At 44.0% G+C, this 16,201-nt stretch overlaps 1 protein-coding gene across 4 annotated transcripts in view; it reads right to left on the bottom strand.

Moving 5' to 3' along the window:
• Positions 1-16,201, bottom strand: part of UACA (uveal autoantigen with coiled-coil domains and ankyrin repeats) — a 369,235-nt gene that overhangs the window by 133,843 nt on the left and 219,191 nt on the right. For all 4 annotated transcript variants that reach the window (XM_078682980.1, XM_078682983.1, XM_078682984.1 and 1 more), the window contains exon 3: positions 5,371-5,459. In XM_078682980.1, coding sequence (XP_078539106.1) covers positions 5,371-5,459 — 89 coding nt within the window. The remainder of the gene's footprint in view (positions 1-5,370; positions 5,460-16,201) is intronic.

Raw genomic sequence — 16,201 nt, 5'->3', positions numbered from 1 at the left:
TTTATTTGCATTCAAGGATATTTTAACCTTTTTGTAAGTACAATCTGAAGTATTTCTGCACTGTAGCTTGTTTTGTAGGCTGGGCATTATGTTCTTAAGTGTTTCTGCAGGCCTGCCTGAAGAAAGGTAAACATCTACACTTAAGAAGATATTCTATGAAGAAGTCCTCCGGGATTCCCGCATGTGGGCGGAACTATTCAAACTCTTAGGACTATCAATGGAGATTCCCTACGAGAGAACTAAAGTTACCCTGCCTTGACACTGAAAGACTATACAAGAAATCAGAATGCTTTGGAAGATATACAAGCCACCTTGCAGCTGTCGATGGAGAACAGCATGCTCATGACCGCACTATACAGCAATGATGAGGAGTGGTTGATTAATAACTTGGTTACACAGACAGTGTATGCTACAGAAGTTCTCTAATATCATAACAATATAAATAACAGCTGTTACTATTACTTAATGTAATGATACTCAATTAATCGTCAGAAGTTTGAAGGCTTGAAGTGGACCTGCCAGAAATAAAACTTCTGATCAGAATCTTAAATTTGCATGAGCCTTACCTTTATCTCACTAAGCAAAGCTGCGCGTGCAACACTAACATGGTTAAGGCAGTGGCTGATGTAAACAGTCCATGGGCTCTTCACCATTATCAGCTTGTGAGCAGTGGAACCAGAAACTGCTTCAGTTCAGGGCACAGTACCTGATAGCACACACATGTTTGTGTAACAAATGAGCATGCCCTCTTGTGTGCACACATGCACTCTCACCAATTCCCTTTTGGGGAAAAAGGAAGGAACTATTTGAGGATTTTTCTGACGAGAGGATAAGCAGAAGGGCATTTATAAAGGGAAAGAGCCGGCAGATTGAGTGACCGACAGCCCATAACGATGGGTCTTTCCCATTACCAACTTGTGGGCATAAACCAAAGAAAATATCAAATGGGAGGAGAAGGCAGATTGGGGCAGTTTAGAGATAGGGAAACAAATCTGAAAGAACGGTGTAGAAATAACTTGGCATCATTCTGGCAAGTAGCCTCAAAAGCATATTATCAATATAATATTAGTATAATAACCCATGTAGTCTTCCAGACTACATCTCTGATAAGTGCTGCCTGCAGAATGCCACAAAAGATGCCTTAGTTCTGTACCACCATGTCCTAATGGAAAACAGAAATGTGTTGAAGCTTAAAGGGCTTGCTGTCCACTGATGCATTCAGCCAGTATTATGGACACCGTGAAAGAAGTCTTGCACTGAAGCTATTCTAGGTTTCACAAAGCCAATATATCAAAACGTTTATGAATCCAACCTGGCAAGGACCACGTTTAAGTCACATGCTACCAGGGAACACCATGGACCTAAATGGGAGGACAACCCCGGAGGTCTGTTGTTGTAGACTACTGTGGCTGCACGGTATGCTAGGCAGATGTCCACCTACAGTCCTGTCTTGCTAGGTTAAGTGCACCTAATAATACACCACCAACTAGGCAGATGAGAGGATTGATGCTCATTGCTACAGCCCAATGGAAGAATCTCAGCTTATACAGAGTCCGGGTGAAGGTCTTACTAACAGTCACCTGTATTTATAAGTTCTCTGAGAAGAGATAGGTTTGCAAAGTTTAGATCCTGAGAAACCATGCACTCAGTGATGGTAGGGACTCGGGTGCAGCACTTTCCCTTGCTCCATGGACAGGAGGTCCGCGGAAGTAGGCGAGTTCCTTTTGAAGCAGAGAGTTGATGTATGGAATTAAGACTTGCCTGTGTCATGGCAGGGCTATTCGAGTGACTGAGCATCCTTGGCTCTCTGATCTTCTGCAGAACTTTGAGGATCAGAGGAGTTATACAGGCACACAAGAATAATCCATCCACTCCTCTACAAGGCCATTGCCTGTTATGAATGCCCCCCTGCCCATCCAACAGACGTACTAGTCACTCGAGGCATGAGTGGCTAAGTTGTTTAAGAGTAGTTTCTTGACAATTCCTCATTCACATGGCGAGTGAAGACTCTTGCTCAGACTATCTGTTTCAGTTTTGCCGATTCCAACAGCTATGTGAGGGGCTAGCATTGACATGAAGTGTTGTAAGGCCTATTCCCAGAGAAGCTCAGCTGGTGAAGTGGGTGCCCTCTTTTTTCCTCAGACAAAAGAGGGCTCTGACATTATCCGTTTCATCCAACATCACTGTGGACTTCACCACTGGAAAGAAGGCGTTCTGTTCTGGAAATATTGCTTCCAGTTGAAGGGAGGAAACTGACTTGTCCCACAAGGCACTGGCAGGCTGATCCAGGCAATGTGATTACCACCAACTGTACGAAGACTGATGATCACAAGCTGAGAGATGGGATTGAACCGGTCCTCAAGCATTTGGCCCAAGTGGTCCATCAGATATAACTGCAGGATATATGTGTTGCTTTGCATGAGGTACCACTGCTAGGCAAGATGCCTGTAACCTCAAGCTTCTCAAACCATCTGGATGAAACAGTATCATCGCATGTGAAGTGAGGCAGCCAGTCAGGAGGAGCCTTGGTTAAGCCCCATGAATGTGTGAAGTGGAATCTCAGTGTAGTACCATGGTGAGAGTTAGTAAGTTCAGTGAGAACTTAAGACCACATATAACACTGAGCGTCAGGGCTAGACCGCAATCTGCATTCTCCTTGAAGGAGAGCGAAACTAATTAAAACATCTGAAAAGAACAAAAGGGTGTCTGAGCAAGGTTTTGTGTAAGGAATCCGCTGAGTGAAAGAGCAGCAGCTTGTAATCATTACATTTAATAGGAAACATATAAAATAATGAGAATGTGCATGCACATAGGGAATTGGGAATGCCTTGTAGTAGGCACTCATTCTTTGTACTGGCAAGCAAAGAAATCCATTTTAAAGATATGAAAGCAGTTTCCAGTCCTTTGATTAGGTGGCAAGGTATCCACAAACTGAGACTGGGAAAGAGCCAGGGTGTAAGAGAAGCACGGCACGGATGTGCTGGACCTTTTAGTTTCAGTCAATCATTCAAACTGTACTTGTATAGAACGGCTTATCAACCGTTAGGATATCCAGACGCTGTGCTGCGGTGTCAGACGAAGAGCCAGGTCTTGAGTCCCTTTCTGAAGTCAGTCAGCAAGGGTGAGGTATGGAGATGGAAGGGAACAGAGTTCCAGGACTTGGCAGCGAGGTGGGAAAAGGAGTGTTCTCCAGTGCGGCAGTGGTGGATGTGCAGTATCTGTCCGGGGCAAGGTGAGCAGAGCGGAGGTTCCTGGGTGGTAGGTGGAAATCAATGTGGTGGTTCATGTAGGCAGGGGTCCTTGGTCGTGAAGGGCTTTTTAGGATTGGGTCAGTAGTTTGAATTGGGATATTCTCTGGAGGGGGAGCCAGTGGAGGTCTTTCAGGTGCTGGTGATGTGGATTCTGTTGAGCAGGGTGGGTATCAGCCTAGCTGCTGTGTTCTGGATCGTCAGGAGTCTTCTCAAGAATTCGGTGGTGGTAGCTGTATAGAGTGTAGTCCAGCCGGCTGGAGAGGAGGGCTTAGGTCATTGGTGCTGGTGGGGAGTCATTCGAAGATTCTGCAGAGCATGAGCAGAGTGAGAAAATAGGCTGAGGCGATGGCATTTACCTGGCTTTTCATGGAGAGTTCGCTGTCCAGGATGATGCCAAAGTTGAGGGCGTGGTCTTTAGGAGTGACGGTGGGTCCGAATTCTGATGGTCACCAAGAGTCATGTCTGCCGAAGATCAGTACTTTAGTTTTATCAGTGCTGAGTTTCAGGCTGAGATGGTCTTCATACAGTTGTGGAAGTTGGTCTTGGTCACGGTGGGGTCCGCTGAGGGCGAGAGGAAGAGCTGGGTGTCCTCGGTAAAAAATATCACAATGTTGTAACTTGATGAAGGACCTACTCTCACTCTTGTGGCTGGCGTAGGTGGCTCAGACACAAGGCATCATACTTTGAGCTGGGTAGAATGGCATTACAACTCACAAAGAAGGGGAGAGGGTCAGAAATGAACTCAACCACCCCTAAACCCCCTAAGCAAAGTATACACACACAGAGGGGTGGAGAGACCAAAGGACACGTGTAACTTCACAAAACTGAAAAAAATACACCTGTTTTGAAAAACTGCCCTCACTCACACACCGAAGTGTGTGACATGCTTCATCATCGGGTCTGCATACAAAACGCCCTGGTGTAGCCACACTCAGGGCGGAGCATAAGGGTGGGGGTAGAAAATAATAAAAGATGTACTCAATCACAAGACACAACATACACAAAAATATATAACAAATACAGATATAAAAATAGTGATTATCACCCTGTGACTGGGAATAGTGATACGACAAAAGTGCAGTTAATGAGGAAGTGCTTTAAAACTGGTTTGGGGATACCAATCAAACCTTTATTCACAGGTTCCTCAAGCAGGATTAAAAAGAAATAGGATGGGTTGTGTTAAAAGAGAAGATTAAGTTCTCACAAGCAGTATTAGGAGGGGTGTTTTGAGAACTTAATCTACTCTTTTAACACGACCCATCCTATTTCTTTTTAATCCTAGTTGAGGAACCTGTGAATAAAGGTTTGATTGGTATCCCCAAACCAGTTTTAGAGCACTTCCTCATTAACTGCACTTTTGTCGTATCACTATTCCCAGTCACAGGGTGATAATCACTATTTTTATCACTGTATTTGTTATATATTTTTGTGCATGTTGTGTCTTGTGATTGTGTACATCTTTTATTATTTTCTACCCCCTCCCTTAAGCTCCGCCCTGAGTGTGGCTACACCAGGGCGTTTTGTAAGCAGACCCGATGATGAAGCATGTCACACACTTCGGTGTGTGAGTGAGGGCAGTTTTTCAAAACAGGTGCATTTTTTTCAGTTTTGTGAAGTTACACGTGTCCTTTAGTCTCTCCACCCCTCTATGTGTGTATAGAATGGGAATTAAACAGGGCTTTAAACTGCTTTTTCAGGTGTGAGAACTGCTACACAACACATCACACTATGGTGGGCAGAACAGTACTTCTTTACAAAATATCATACTGTGTACAGCTGAACAGACTACCTAATATACAAGTAAGCACAATGAATGGACAGATATATAAAGGCATCATACTGGTATGGATGGGGTTGCTGATCAAACAGACTATGCTGCTATCGCTGACTGACACATATCTGTATACGGATGTATACTGTGGCCTGCTCTTTAATGACAACCACATAGATTATAGCTATCTGGATTGAAGACTTCTGCTCAGAAACAGTACGTAGACTATAATCATAGTAATGTCAGTCCAGCATACCACAGAAATACAACATCGAGCATCTATGCCATCTTTCAGATTATAGCAATGCCAAAAGAAAAGCTCTCTCTCCCCTATTACTTGAGACATACCAACAGCATCATGACTGGTGATGTCCACTCCATGCAACAAGATGGTGTTCAGGCAGTCCAGGTTACCCTTGGAGGCTACAACATGGAATCTGCAAGTAGAAGAAACAGGACTACATCAGACAAGCCATCATAAGAAGGATAAGACTGGACAGAGATCATAGGTGCTCAATTATAAATGTGGGGGATGTTATGTGCACAAGGCACATAACTATAGTCAGTCCACAAATTGGATGGAAAGCCTTACAAGTATATGTTCATGAGGAAGATGTCTGAACAACATTCTTGGGTGCACCAAGACATGCCTGGAAGTTGTAGTATCCATGTAGGGCCAGGACGGGAAGATGGAATTATACTGGCAAGGGATGGAAGATGGGAAAACATACATTAGGGTAGGGTGATGAGAATACACACCCCACATTTCTTTCAGGCATATCAAATTTTAGAGTCCTTATTGTCAAGTACAATGCTCCATTTTTCCAATCACCGGTCCTAGGTTTGTGCTATAGAATGATCAATATATGCATGCTCGATAATGGGGCTGATAGATACAATGTAGGCAACAGGACAGCTGGCGAAGGGAATACTTGCACAAGAAATAATTGGTGGGAATGAATACGTGAACGAAGACCGGGCCAAAAGATGGGAACACATGCTAAAGAACAAGACGGTACAATAAGAATGTGATACTGCTTTGAGATGGAAATGCATGCATAAGAATTGTTTTGGCAGGCTGAAAGGCACGCAAGCGTATGGGATTTTGAGATGGCTATATGTGCAATATGCATAGGACCAAGAGATGTAATACATAAATAAAGGCAGGGATTTGTGAATGGAGAAATGTGCAAGAAGACCTGGGTGGTGGGAACAAGGCTTGGTAATAGAAATGCTTATAAGAGGACCGGGCTATAAGTACAGAAAGCATGCATGGGGCAGGACTTTGTGATACCGATATGTGCAGGAGGGCAGGATCGGTAGGTGGGACTACATAGAGGCAAAGCAGGCAGAAAAAAGAGAATATATGCAAAAAATATGACATGGCTGGGAAACACATTTGGTACACTGAACACAAGCAAGAGACAGAGATAGCAGTAAAAAAAGGCTTGAAAGACTAAAAGATGCATAGAAATGGGACTTTGAGATTCCAACATGTGCAAAAGGAAAGGCTTGGTAGATTGGATGGGAATACCATTTTATAATGCAAATATGTGCACAAGAACAGGGTCAACAGTTTGCAATCTAGGCATACATTAAAATTGCAGTTGCAGTGCACACAAACTAGTTTATTACAGAGAAATCCATTACATTTTTGCATAAACATTATTCATCACAAAACACGTGTTGATGCCCGTGGCTTTCTCAAACCTCAAAAAACATGTGAGACTGGCATCAAAATGCAGTCTCCCTGTCTTAATGAGGGATGGAGTGACGTGTGGTTCCCCATACAGACGTGTCTGTACGCTAGTACAGAAGGACAGCATAATCCTTTACAACCATGTAGGCAGGCTAACACCGCATACGGTCCCACGTGCACGAACTTGACTTTTGTCACACTGATGGTTTGAGGAGTGCCACAGTATCAACAAAGTGGTGTTATGCTGTTCCTCTAAGAGGGGGAGAGGAGAAAGGAGTAAAAGGAGTCAAAACAGAAGGCTAGGGCCAGCTTGAACCAAGTGCGTTCTACAGTTGGTAATCCATTGGTTGGATTTTAATGCCCACACACACCCTCTCAGGTGTCATGCTTCATCATCTAGGCTGCTCCTCATTGGGTAGGCGGTGCAATACCCAACGGGCTCACCTAAAAAGGGGCACTTTATCGGAGATCTTTTATACAACAGCCGTATGGTGAAGTGCGAGTGTGGGGCCAGAAATGTGTAGATGTGTAGGTGGATTATAATAGGGCTGGGAGTACCTAGCGTAGATTATTTTATTCTGGGGGTCTCCTGCCCTAATTAAAAACAGTGAACACGGCACTCATCAGGATATAATGTCTCCTATTAGTGTGTCCGTTACGAAGAATTGAGGGTCAACATGTTTCTCACGTTGTGTATAATAACTTGCGATTCTTCAGGACCGGGAAAAGACCAAAACTATCTACACTTAAGAATCATTGGCCATCCATTTAAGCCAATGAAGATGGTCAATCCCTAGTATGTGGATGTACCGGTGATAATCTAGATCTGCCTAAGGTTTCAAAAATCCAGGCTTCAACAGTACCCGGTGGTTATCACATAGGGCTTGGCTCCTATGTGTTAGGAGTTTAGCTTCCCTGTGCGCTTCCTCACGACCTACCCACTCCACCAGGTCCGACACCATTCACCGAGACCAAATAAGAATACGATACAGGATTGAATTAACTTGATTGAGGCATAAACTCTACTTTAACAACTTGGTAAAACCCTAGAGCCCTGTAATTCATACTCGACTGGATACAGGGCAGCCCGGCCATGGGAGGGTCTAGAGTCCAAAAACCCTTATCCATTAAATAGTCAACGTTAAAAACATGTCATCTTAATCTCCCAATAAAGTATAAAGATATGTGCCAGCCATTAAAGGTTGAGTAACTATATGGCAGAGGAACAAGGGTCCAACTAGTAAATGCGAAGTCAGAGTCACTCACAGATGTCCATGTCGGGCAAACAGACCCTCCTAAAGCCATGGCTCTTCAGTGTCACAGTGCCCGTTTAGTTTTCAGGCACCTGCAAATTGCGCAGCCAGGAGCCAAGCATTGGCACAGCCATTAGGTGTGGCTTTGACAAGCTGAAGTAATAATTCATTAAAAAAAAAAAAATTCATCACAAGCATATGCCCCCCAAAAAAATAGACTGCCAAGTATAAGTGGTCATCATAAGCTTGCATACAAATTTTCAATGTAAAAAAAAAAAATTCACTGATGTGTTGTTTTTTTAACTAGTGATGTATTTAAATAAAGACTTTTAGTTGCCCCATGCATTTTAATATTATTTGTGAAGGAGAGGGGAATACGTCACCTCCTAATCAAATCGCTGACAGATACAGTGTTATGTCTCTGTATAACTGCAGGTTTAAAAGGAGACCAAAAATAAATCACGGGTTATGACATCCAAAATGCAGACTAAATTAATTGCGTGCATTTACTCTTCCTATTAACAAAACGAAAATACACTTTTAAAAAGCTTAGTCACTGAAAAGAAAGGAACTATTTTAGGCAGAAGTGAACAATGTGCACAGACTTTATCGCAGTGTTTCAAAGTGAAGAGAACTAATGGGTAAAAAAGGCTGACCCACTGGTCCATGTTGTGGAGGGCCGAAGGAAAATATGAATGACTATTAAACAGACCAATGGCTGAAGCCCGCTGACTAAAAGCCTCTCTATATGTGCATGCATAGCATACATGATTTTTGGGGGAATAAAGCTAACCAATGGAAGCAGTGAGTGGGCTCTAAGCAGTGGCAGCTCCTCTGAGGAGTGGAACCCCACCACCCCCTCCCAGACTCAAAACTTGAAAAATAAAACGATAATAAAACGGATTCATGTTTTATTTTTCGAGTTCTAGTCTTGGGGTGGGGGGCATCATGGGGGCAGTCAGAGGGGAGTGGTGGGCACTGCTATCAGTGCACATGTACGGTTTGGCCGGCCATCTCAAGCCGGACAAAACGACATGCGCACTGAGCTGTCTCTAACCCAGCTGCTTTGCTAGGTTGGAGACAGCAAAGCATAGGCTCTCAGTCTCTCAGGGAGCACAAATTGACAGCGCTGAGGTCAATCCTGACACTATTTTCAAACATGAGAGCAGCTTTAGGATTGGCCGCAGAGGAGCCTGTACTGCAGCGAGGCATCGGACTCAGAGCAGAAGAGCGGCGGGCCAGTTTCAGGTACGTTTTTTCCCCTTGTTTTCTTGATAGTTTTTGCCCTTAGCCCCGTCCACCCCACCTCGCCACGCCACGCCAATCCGCCCACACAGCAGCAGCTACTGGCTCTAGGCCCACAAATTTCATGATATAGCCAACAAACGGTCTTTCGCTTTTAGCGGTCTGGTAGCTGAGACCAAAAAAGTTGGCTCTGGCACGGCTTTTATCTCCTGAAAAATGAAATGCATGAAATGTGACACACCTTAAAACAAGTTGAGTAGATAGATTTCAGATGTTACAGGGTCCACGTGGCCTTAAATGTCAAACCCATGTAGAAAACATTTCTCAAACACAAACTACAAACATAGTTTTGCTTTGAAGAGGCAGATGGTATAAAACAATAATTCACAAGAGAAAAGCAGAAGAAAGAAACAGAGGAGCAGGAAATAAAAATATTGTAATAAGCAACAAACACATAAGTAGAGTACAGAACACTTCCTAGTTCAACTCGTCCTCTAATTTAAGCCACATTTATTACACTATGTAAAACATATTCATGAAGGATTTGTTTAATCTAATTCGCTTGTTTGAATGGCTTAATTGGTAAATTATCTAATCAATTACGGCATGTTAATGCTCAGTATTACACGTGGTTAGACCAGTAGGTAAACAATTAATGAACAGAGGGGCATACGCTGTATAAAATCACATTTATCTACTTGTTTAATATGCTCAAATAAGCAGACTTAACTGTAGAAATCTGCACACAGGTTGTTAAAATACTAGATAGGGTGAATATACAAATTTAGGAACATTTCTATTACCATGTTCATACCAGTTTCCCGACGGAAGATTGGGTTGCCCTAGTGTGGTTATAACATTTACTACTCTGTGGAAAAGTAAATTTTGCCATGTTCTGTGTCCCTACGTGTCATCCATCATATGTTATGTGTGCATGATTAAATATGCATATGCATTCCCTATGTTCGATTAATGACGCAATTATAGTTGTGTCCACCTCTAGTATGCCAGTTTCCAGTTCTCGTGAATACTACGAATATCAGGCCTATGTAAAGCTACGTTGCCACGTTTCTCAGTGTGCACGTTATTCTATTGAAAAGTCCCCGTTTCTAGGCCTCAAAAGGGCCTGGACACAAGATTCAGCTCCTGTCTCCTGAAGCCTCGCTGAGGAGCGATACAGCCCCCACCTGTATCCTCGACCCTTCACTTACTTCCTGCCTCGCAGTGCCCGGCTCACCCTGGCTCTGCCTCTGAGTCTGCCAAGAATATGTTATGATTCCAGTTATCAGTTCAGTCCTCCTTCTCTGCATTCCTAAAGCTACTGAATCGCATCGATAGTTTCCGTCATTGTCTAGCCTTCACGTCTCCACGTTAGAGAAATACTGCATTTAATGGTCATTTAATATTCTTCATCACGCACTACATGTAGAATAATGCATGGTCCAGTCTTAGAATCAAGTTAGCCTTTCCCCTCCTGACTTCTAGTTTATATCAACATGTTCTCTAAACATCAGATACTAGATACTGCTTAGGTACACGTCGCCCTGACTCTCCAGACTTCAGTCTCTGCTCCTAGCACAGAGTTCATAGCCCCCAGCTTCTCCTAGTAACACGTCATTGCTAGTTTGCGCGCACCATCAGGTTAGAGGTCCCGGCTCCTCAGATAGCCCCCTCCACGGTTTCCGCCCCATTCATGACATATTCTGTTACGTTTGCATCACATGTCTATGTATACGCCCTGTTACACCTCTTTTCACCCTTATCTTTCGCGACTACTACGCGCCACGCCTTTTGCTCCACCCACTGCTACGCCTATTGCAATGTAATGCTATGTGTTTGCGTTATGTATATATGCTCATGCACTGTTATTAAAAGTTTACTCTTTCCCTTGTCCCGATCCTGACACCAGCAGCGCTGCTGGGCCTTGCCGTCCTGTATTGCTGTATTAAACCTGCAAAAACTCCTACTACCTCGAATCTTGACTCTTATTTATTGAGCTATCTGTTATTCATTTATGCATTCAAAAATAGGGTATTATTTATTTATTTACCACATAATGGCGCCCGAATAGGGACTTGCCCTTTCCCCACGCGTCGGTGAAGCCACGCCGACCCCCTGACCCTCTGCAGTCGTGACGGAACTCTTCTGCGCACCGGCAGATATTTCTGCTTCAAGTATCCCTCAGGCCCACGGAGGAGACGGAGGAGGCGGTCCAGCATCCAAACGAGACGGTGGAGGAACGCGGCGAGTCCCGACCAGAGCCCAAGCCGAGAGTCCAAGGTCCGAGGTATCCGGAGGCCCACCCGTAACAGAAGTCCGAAGTTCGTCCGTCCGACGTCGAGGCAGTCCAGTCCAGTCTGAGGCCTTCCGTTCTTGCTGCCCGGTGAGTACCGTTACTGGGGTAGTATCTAGACAGGGTCAATTTAATTGACTCTGGTCCGTGGGTTGGTGGTACACAGACCCACAAACGAAGTGTCCACTTCGGTGGATGCGGGTCCTGACGTGTCTCTTTATGAGACCGGTAAGTTTCGTACTGTTTCAGCAGTGCATCTAGTTCCTGTTCTAGTCAGTTCTGTTCTCGAGAAAATTCATGTATTCTGTGTTCCGTATTCCAGGTAGTATTCTGTTCGAACTGTTATTTTTAAATGTTCTTCATGTATTTTAATGTCGTGGTATGAATGGGGAATAAGTATCGTGTTCATTGTGTATTGTATTGTGTCTAGATTACAGTCCAGTCATGCCCTTGTTTTCGAAATTACGTCAGTTAAAAACCAGAAAGGGTCTGCTGGAAGCAGCAGTTCCGGTTCCGCCTAGGGACAGTCCAGGTCATTTTATGTATCAGAAGCATGGCATAAGTGCCATATTATATCTAGATTTATGGGTAGATTATACCAAACAGTTAGAAGAAAAGTATAGATGGCCCGTATCGGGTACATGGGAGGCCGAGTGCATCATGCGAGTAGAAGAGGCATTATGGAAAAAGAAAGCCAGACAGTCACAGAAAGATGCCATCGAGTTATGGCGCAAAGAAGCTCATAAAAGAACTGAAAAGGAAATCAGAAAGTCAGAATTAAGTAGAGAATCCTTAGAACGAGCACAAGAAAAAGAACTAATCGAGATAGGTGAACAAGTCAAAGCCGAACAGTCAGACAGACAGAGGCATGCCCTTATTAGGGGTATGTATCCTCTCCTTGCCGAGGGCTTGCCAAAAGCGACCCCAGAGGCATCCAGTAATTTCCCGCCACCATTAGTTCCGACCAAGCTACGTCACAAACATACCGCAGCTGATATTTTTATTTCGTCCTATTTGGACGACAGTCCCAGAATATGCAAATCCTGTTCGCGCTCCGCCAGTCCCTGTAAATCAGGCACTTCCCGCTCCTCCAGACACCGGAGTACCTGTTACGGTACACCCGGTCCAGCCCGCCATACAAGTCCAGCCTACATTTCCATTTCCCACTCTGCCAGGACGAAGAGCCTCAGTAGACGACTCTAGTTTAGGGGCCGCAGGGGGAGGTACTCCTCAAACCCCGCCGCCACACAAGCGTTTAACGACAGCCGAATTACATATACAAGCATCACAGCGTACGCCCAGACATCAGACTGTAGCAGAAATAAGAAAATCCCTTGCCGAATGCGGCTATGATCCAGTCCCAGGCGAGGATAATATGGTTTTATATTCATTCCGCGTAAGAAAGGTGGCCGAGTATCTAGTCACCTTACCGAATATGAAAGAAGATCTAGACAGAATATATCGTTTCATCCGTACAGGGGATGATCCAGAAAGTATTAGCGAGGCCATGTCTCAAAGGAAAGCTGAGACCCAGCTCATGATATTAAAGTTTCTGATCAATTGTCTAATAAGAGAACAAGATTACCCGTCTAAAGATCCGGCTGAAATGAAAACCCTGACAAGGTGGAGTGATAATATAGCCGAGGGTAAGCACAAGACCGTCGGTGCTATGGAGAGTATGTACAAGAAAATCCGTAAAGAAATAATAAAATTACACGAACAGCGTAAAGCAGCACAAGTAAGCGAGAAAGAAAGTAACTCTGATCCTGAAGAGTTAGACGACGAGAATCATGACAGAATAGCGTATGTAGGAAAATCTAGATTTCCAGATCGCCATTTACGCCTAGAACACAAGTCTATTTTTCATCATCCAGCACCAGAACAAGGTTCTCTAGAACAAGTGTTTCAAGCTACCGATCACATTCTGAAATCACGAATCGGTTACAGTGAGTTAAGTACCATGCATGAACAAGAACTAGCCCGATCAGCAGTCCGATGGATTACTGATTCTACCACTTTTCCAGACGAAATAGTGGCACAAATGTTTCTAAAAATGCCCCCAGCCGAGCAGCGACTGGTGGGTATGTATATGATTCAGCACCTCATTACATTGTATGAGGGTCAGCACTCTGATCCAGGCCCGTTACATGATGTCCTGAACGAGTTACTCCAGTATAGATGGAAAGGTTTAGGTACCGACTTAATTAGTGTCATTCTAGAACAGCGTCACAAATATAGAACGTTTCTGAACCCGCATTTTGTTCATGTCTCACCCCCAGAAGGTAAACCATTTTACATGGAGAGACAGAATCCGTTACGAGAAGTCCACCCAGTTAGAGGAACGGGTGGCGAACTAGAACGAGTGTTTGTTTACACTCCGATTACAAAGATGGAACTCCTAGAGATGAAGAAATTAATTCCCTGTCATGATAAAGATCCAGCAGGGTTCCATAGAGAATTAAAAGACATGCTCCGTATGGGAGAATACACGTATCCAGATATAATTAAAATGTTAATGGTTCTGCTGCCCGCAGGGGTGTATGAAAAGCTCAAGGAAAAAGAATGGGAGGTGGGAGAGAAAAAGATCGATTGGGCAGTTCTAGAAGCTGAAGACAAGGCACGAGTACCAGGTACCGGTCTTGGAGCAAAATGTAAAGAATTACCAGAATTATTAATAAAAGTTTTACCTAGATTATTGACAACTAGAAAAGAAGACTGGGATGCAATCTCAGCCTGTAAACCGAAACAAGACGAAGATATTAGTGATTTTTATTCTAGATTTGAGAAATGTTTTAGCATCAACAGTGGCCTCAAGACAAGTAGTGAGTCATACCCTCACCTTTTTGTTACTAAATTAGTCGAGAATTCAAGCCCACAAATTAAAAATCGAGTTTTGAAAGTCGAAAGTACCTGGCAAGCTAATACCCCGTCCCAGATGTTGCAGATGCTCCAATACCACCAGAATAGGATCAGGGAAGAACAAGAACACGAGAGAAAACGTATGAAAGACACGAAAATGAAAGTACTAGTTGCACAATCTGTTCCTCAAGACAGTCAGAAGAGGGGTCCGAATCAAGCCAGTCATCCTGCAGCTCCCGTTAAAGGGAACTGCAATTATTGTAAACAGCCAGGTCATTTTATAAATGAGTGTGCAGTTCTGAAACACAACATAGCTACTGGTAAGACTAAAGAAAGACCACGTCCGCCTAGACAAGAACAAGTTTCACAGATTCCTCAGCCACAGAATGCGCCACAGACAGTTACAGCTCCGCAGCCTATTGCTGCAACACAGCACGTCACACAGCAGATGTACCAGTATGCACAGTCTGAGTATCCAGAGTACCAACAGTATTCATGAAACAGCCTAGAGAGGGAGGTAGGCTTGCCTCTCATCGAGATACCTGTAGATCAAGAAGGTCCCTATGTTCACAGTCAAGTATTAGGGAAAGACAGAAAGTTTTTGATTGATACAGGGGCAAGTAGGACCACAATTAGTCACGCCGAAGTTCCAGGGGCTCCGCTCTCAGGCTCAAGAAATGTTTCCCTTGGATTTTCAGGAAAACCTATCATAAATGAAATTTCAAAGCCAGTTACTCTAGAAGTAGGTCCATTGTCCCGTACTACTGATCTGTTACTTACTAAGTCATGTCCAGAAAACCTATTAGGCATTAAAACACTGAAAGAGTTAGGTGCAGTTATATGCTGTTCCCCAGAGGGAATACGATTGTTCCTACGTGACTTTAAGGGTCACTATGTATTACGAGATTTTGATCCAAGACTGTCTAATGTTCCACAGCACTTATGGGCGCAAGGTCCAACTGATGTAGGTTACATGCAAATCACACCCTATCGTGTGACTCTCAAGCCAGGTGTAGTGTTACCACGAATCAGACAGTACAGATTGCCACCTGAGGCTGTAGCAGCCTTATCCAAAATTATTGACGAGCTCATGGCTCAAGGAGTGGTTGTAGAAACTGACTCCAACGTATGTAATTCTCCGATCATTCCAGTCATGAAACGTACTGATCCAAATGCACCCCCAGTATATCGATTAGTGATTGACCTACGAGAGCTTAATAAGTGTATTATTCCTCAGTACCCAGTTGTCCCAGATATCTCTTCCCTATTGACAGCCATTGATTCCGAAGCCACGTTCTTCACTGTCATAGACCTCAAGAACGCATTTTTCAGTGTCCCTATTCATCCAGACAGCCAGTTCCTTTTCGGATTTTGTTTAAATGGAAGGAGCTATATGTTCACACGCGCTCCTCAAGGTTTCACAGAAAGTCCTAGTATTTACAGTCAAGCACTCAAGAGACAACTAGACAACATTCACATGCCAACTGACACTGCCCTGCTCCAGTATGTCGATGATCTCCTGATCACAGCCCGTTCTGAACGTGCTTGCGAGCGAGCATCTCTTACAGTCTTGTATTTCCTAGCCGAGATGGGGCACAAGGTGTCCCCTTCTAAGCTTCAATTCTGTGTCCAGCAAGTGGTATACTTAGGACACTTACTGTCCAAGAGGGGTAGGCAGTTGACACCAGACCGTATCCAGTTAATAGTGAGTCTTCCTCAGCCCAAGACCCAGAAGGAGGTACGTGCTTTTATCGGCCTTACTTCTTACTGCAGACAATGGATTCCTCAGTATGCATTTCTAGCCAAGCCACTGATACAGTTAACGACACA

The sequence above is a fragment of the Lissotriton helveticus genome, chromosome 3_1 (genome assembly GCF_964261635.1).
Source record: "Lissotriton helveticus chromosome 3_1, aLisHel1.1, whole genome shotgun sequence".
Classification (NCBI taxonomy): Eukaryota; Metazoa; Chordata; class Amphibia; order Caudata; family Salamandridae; genus Lissotriton; species Lissotriton helveticus.
This window is presented reverse-complemented; position numbering and strand designations above follow the sequence as displayed.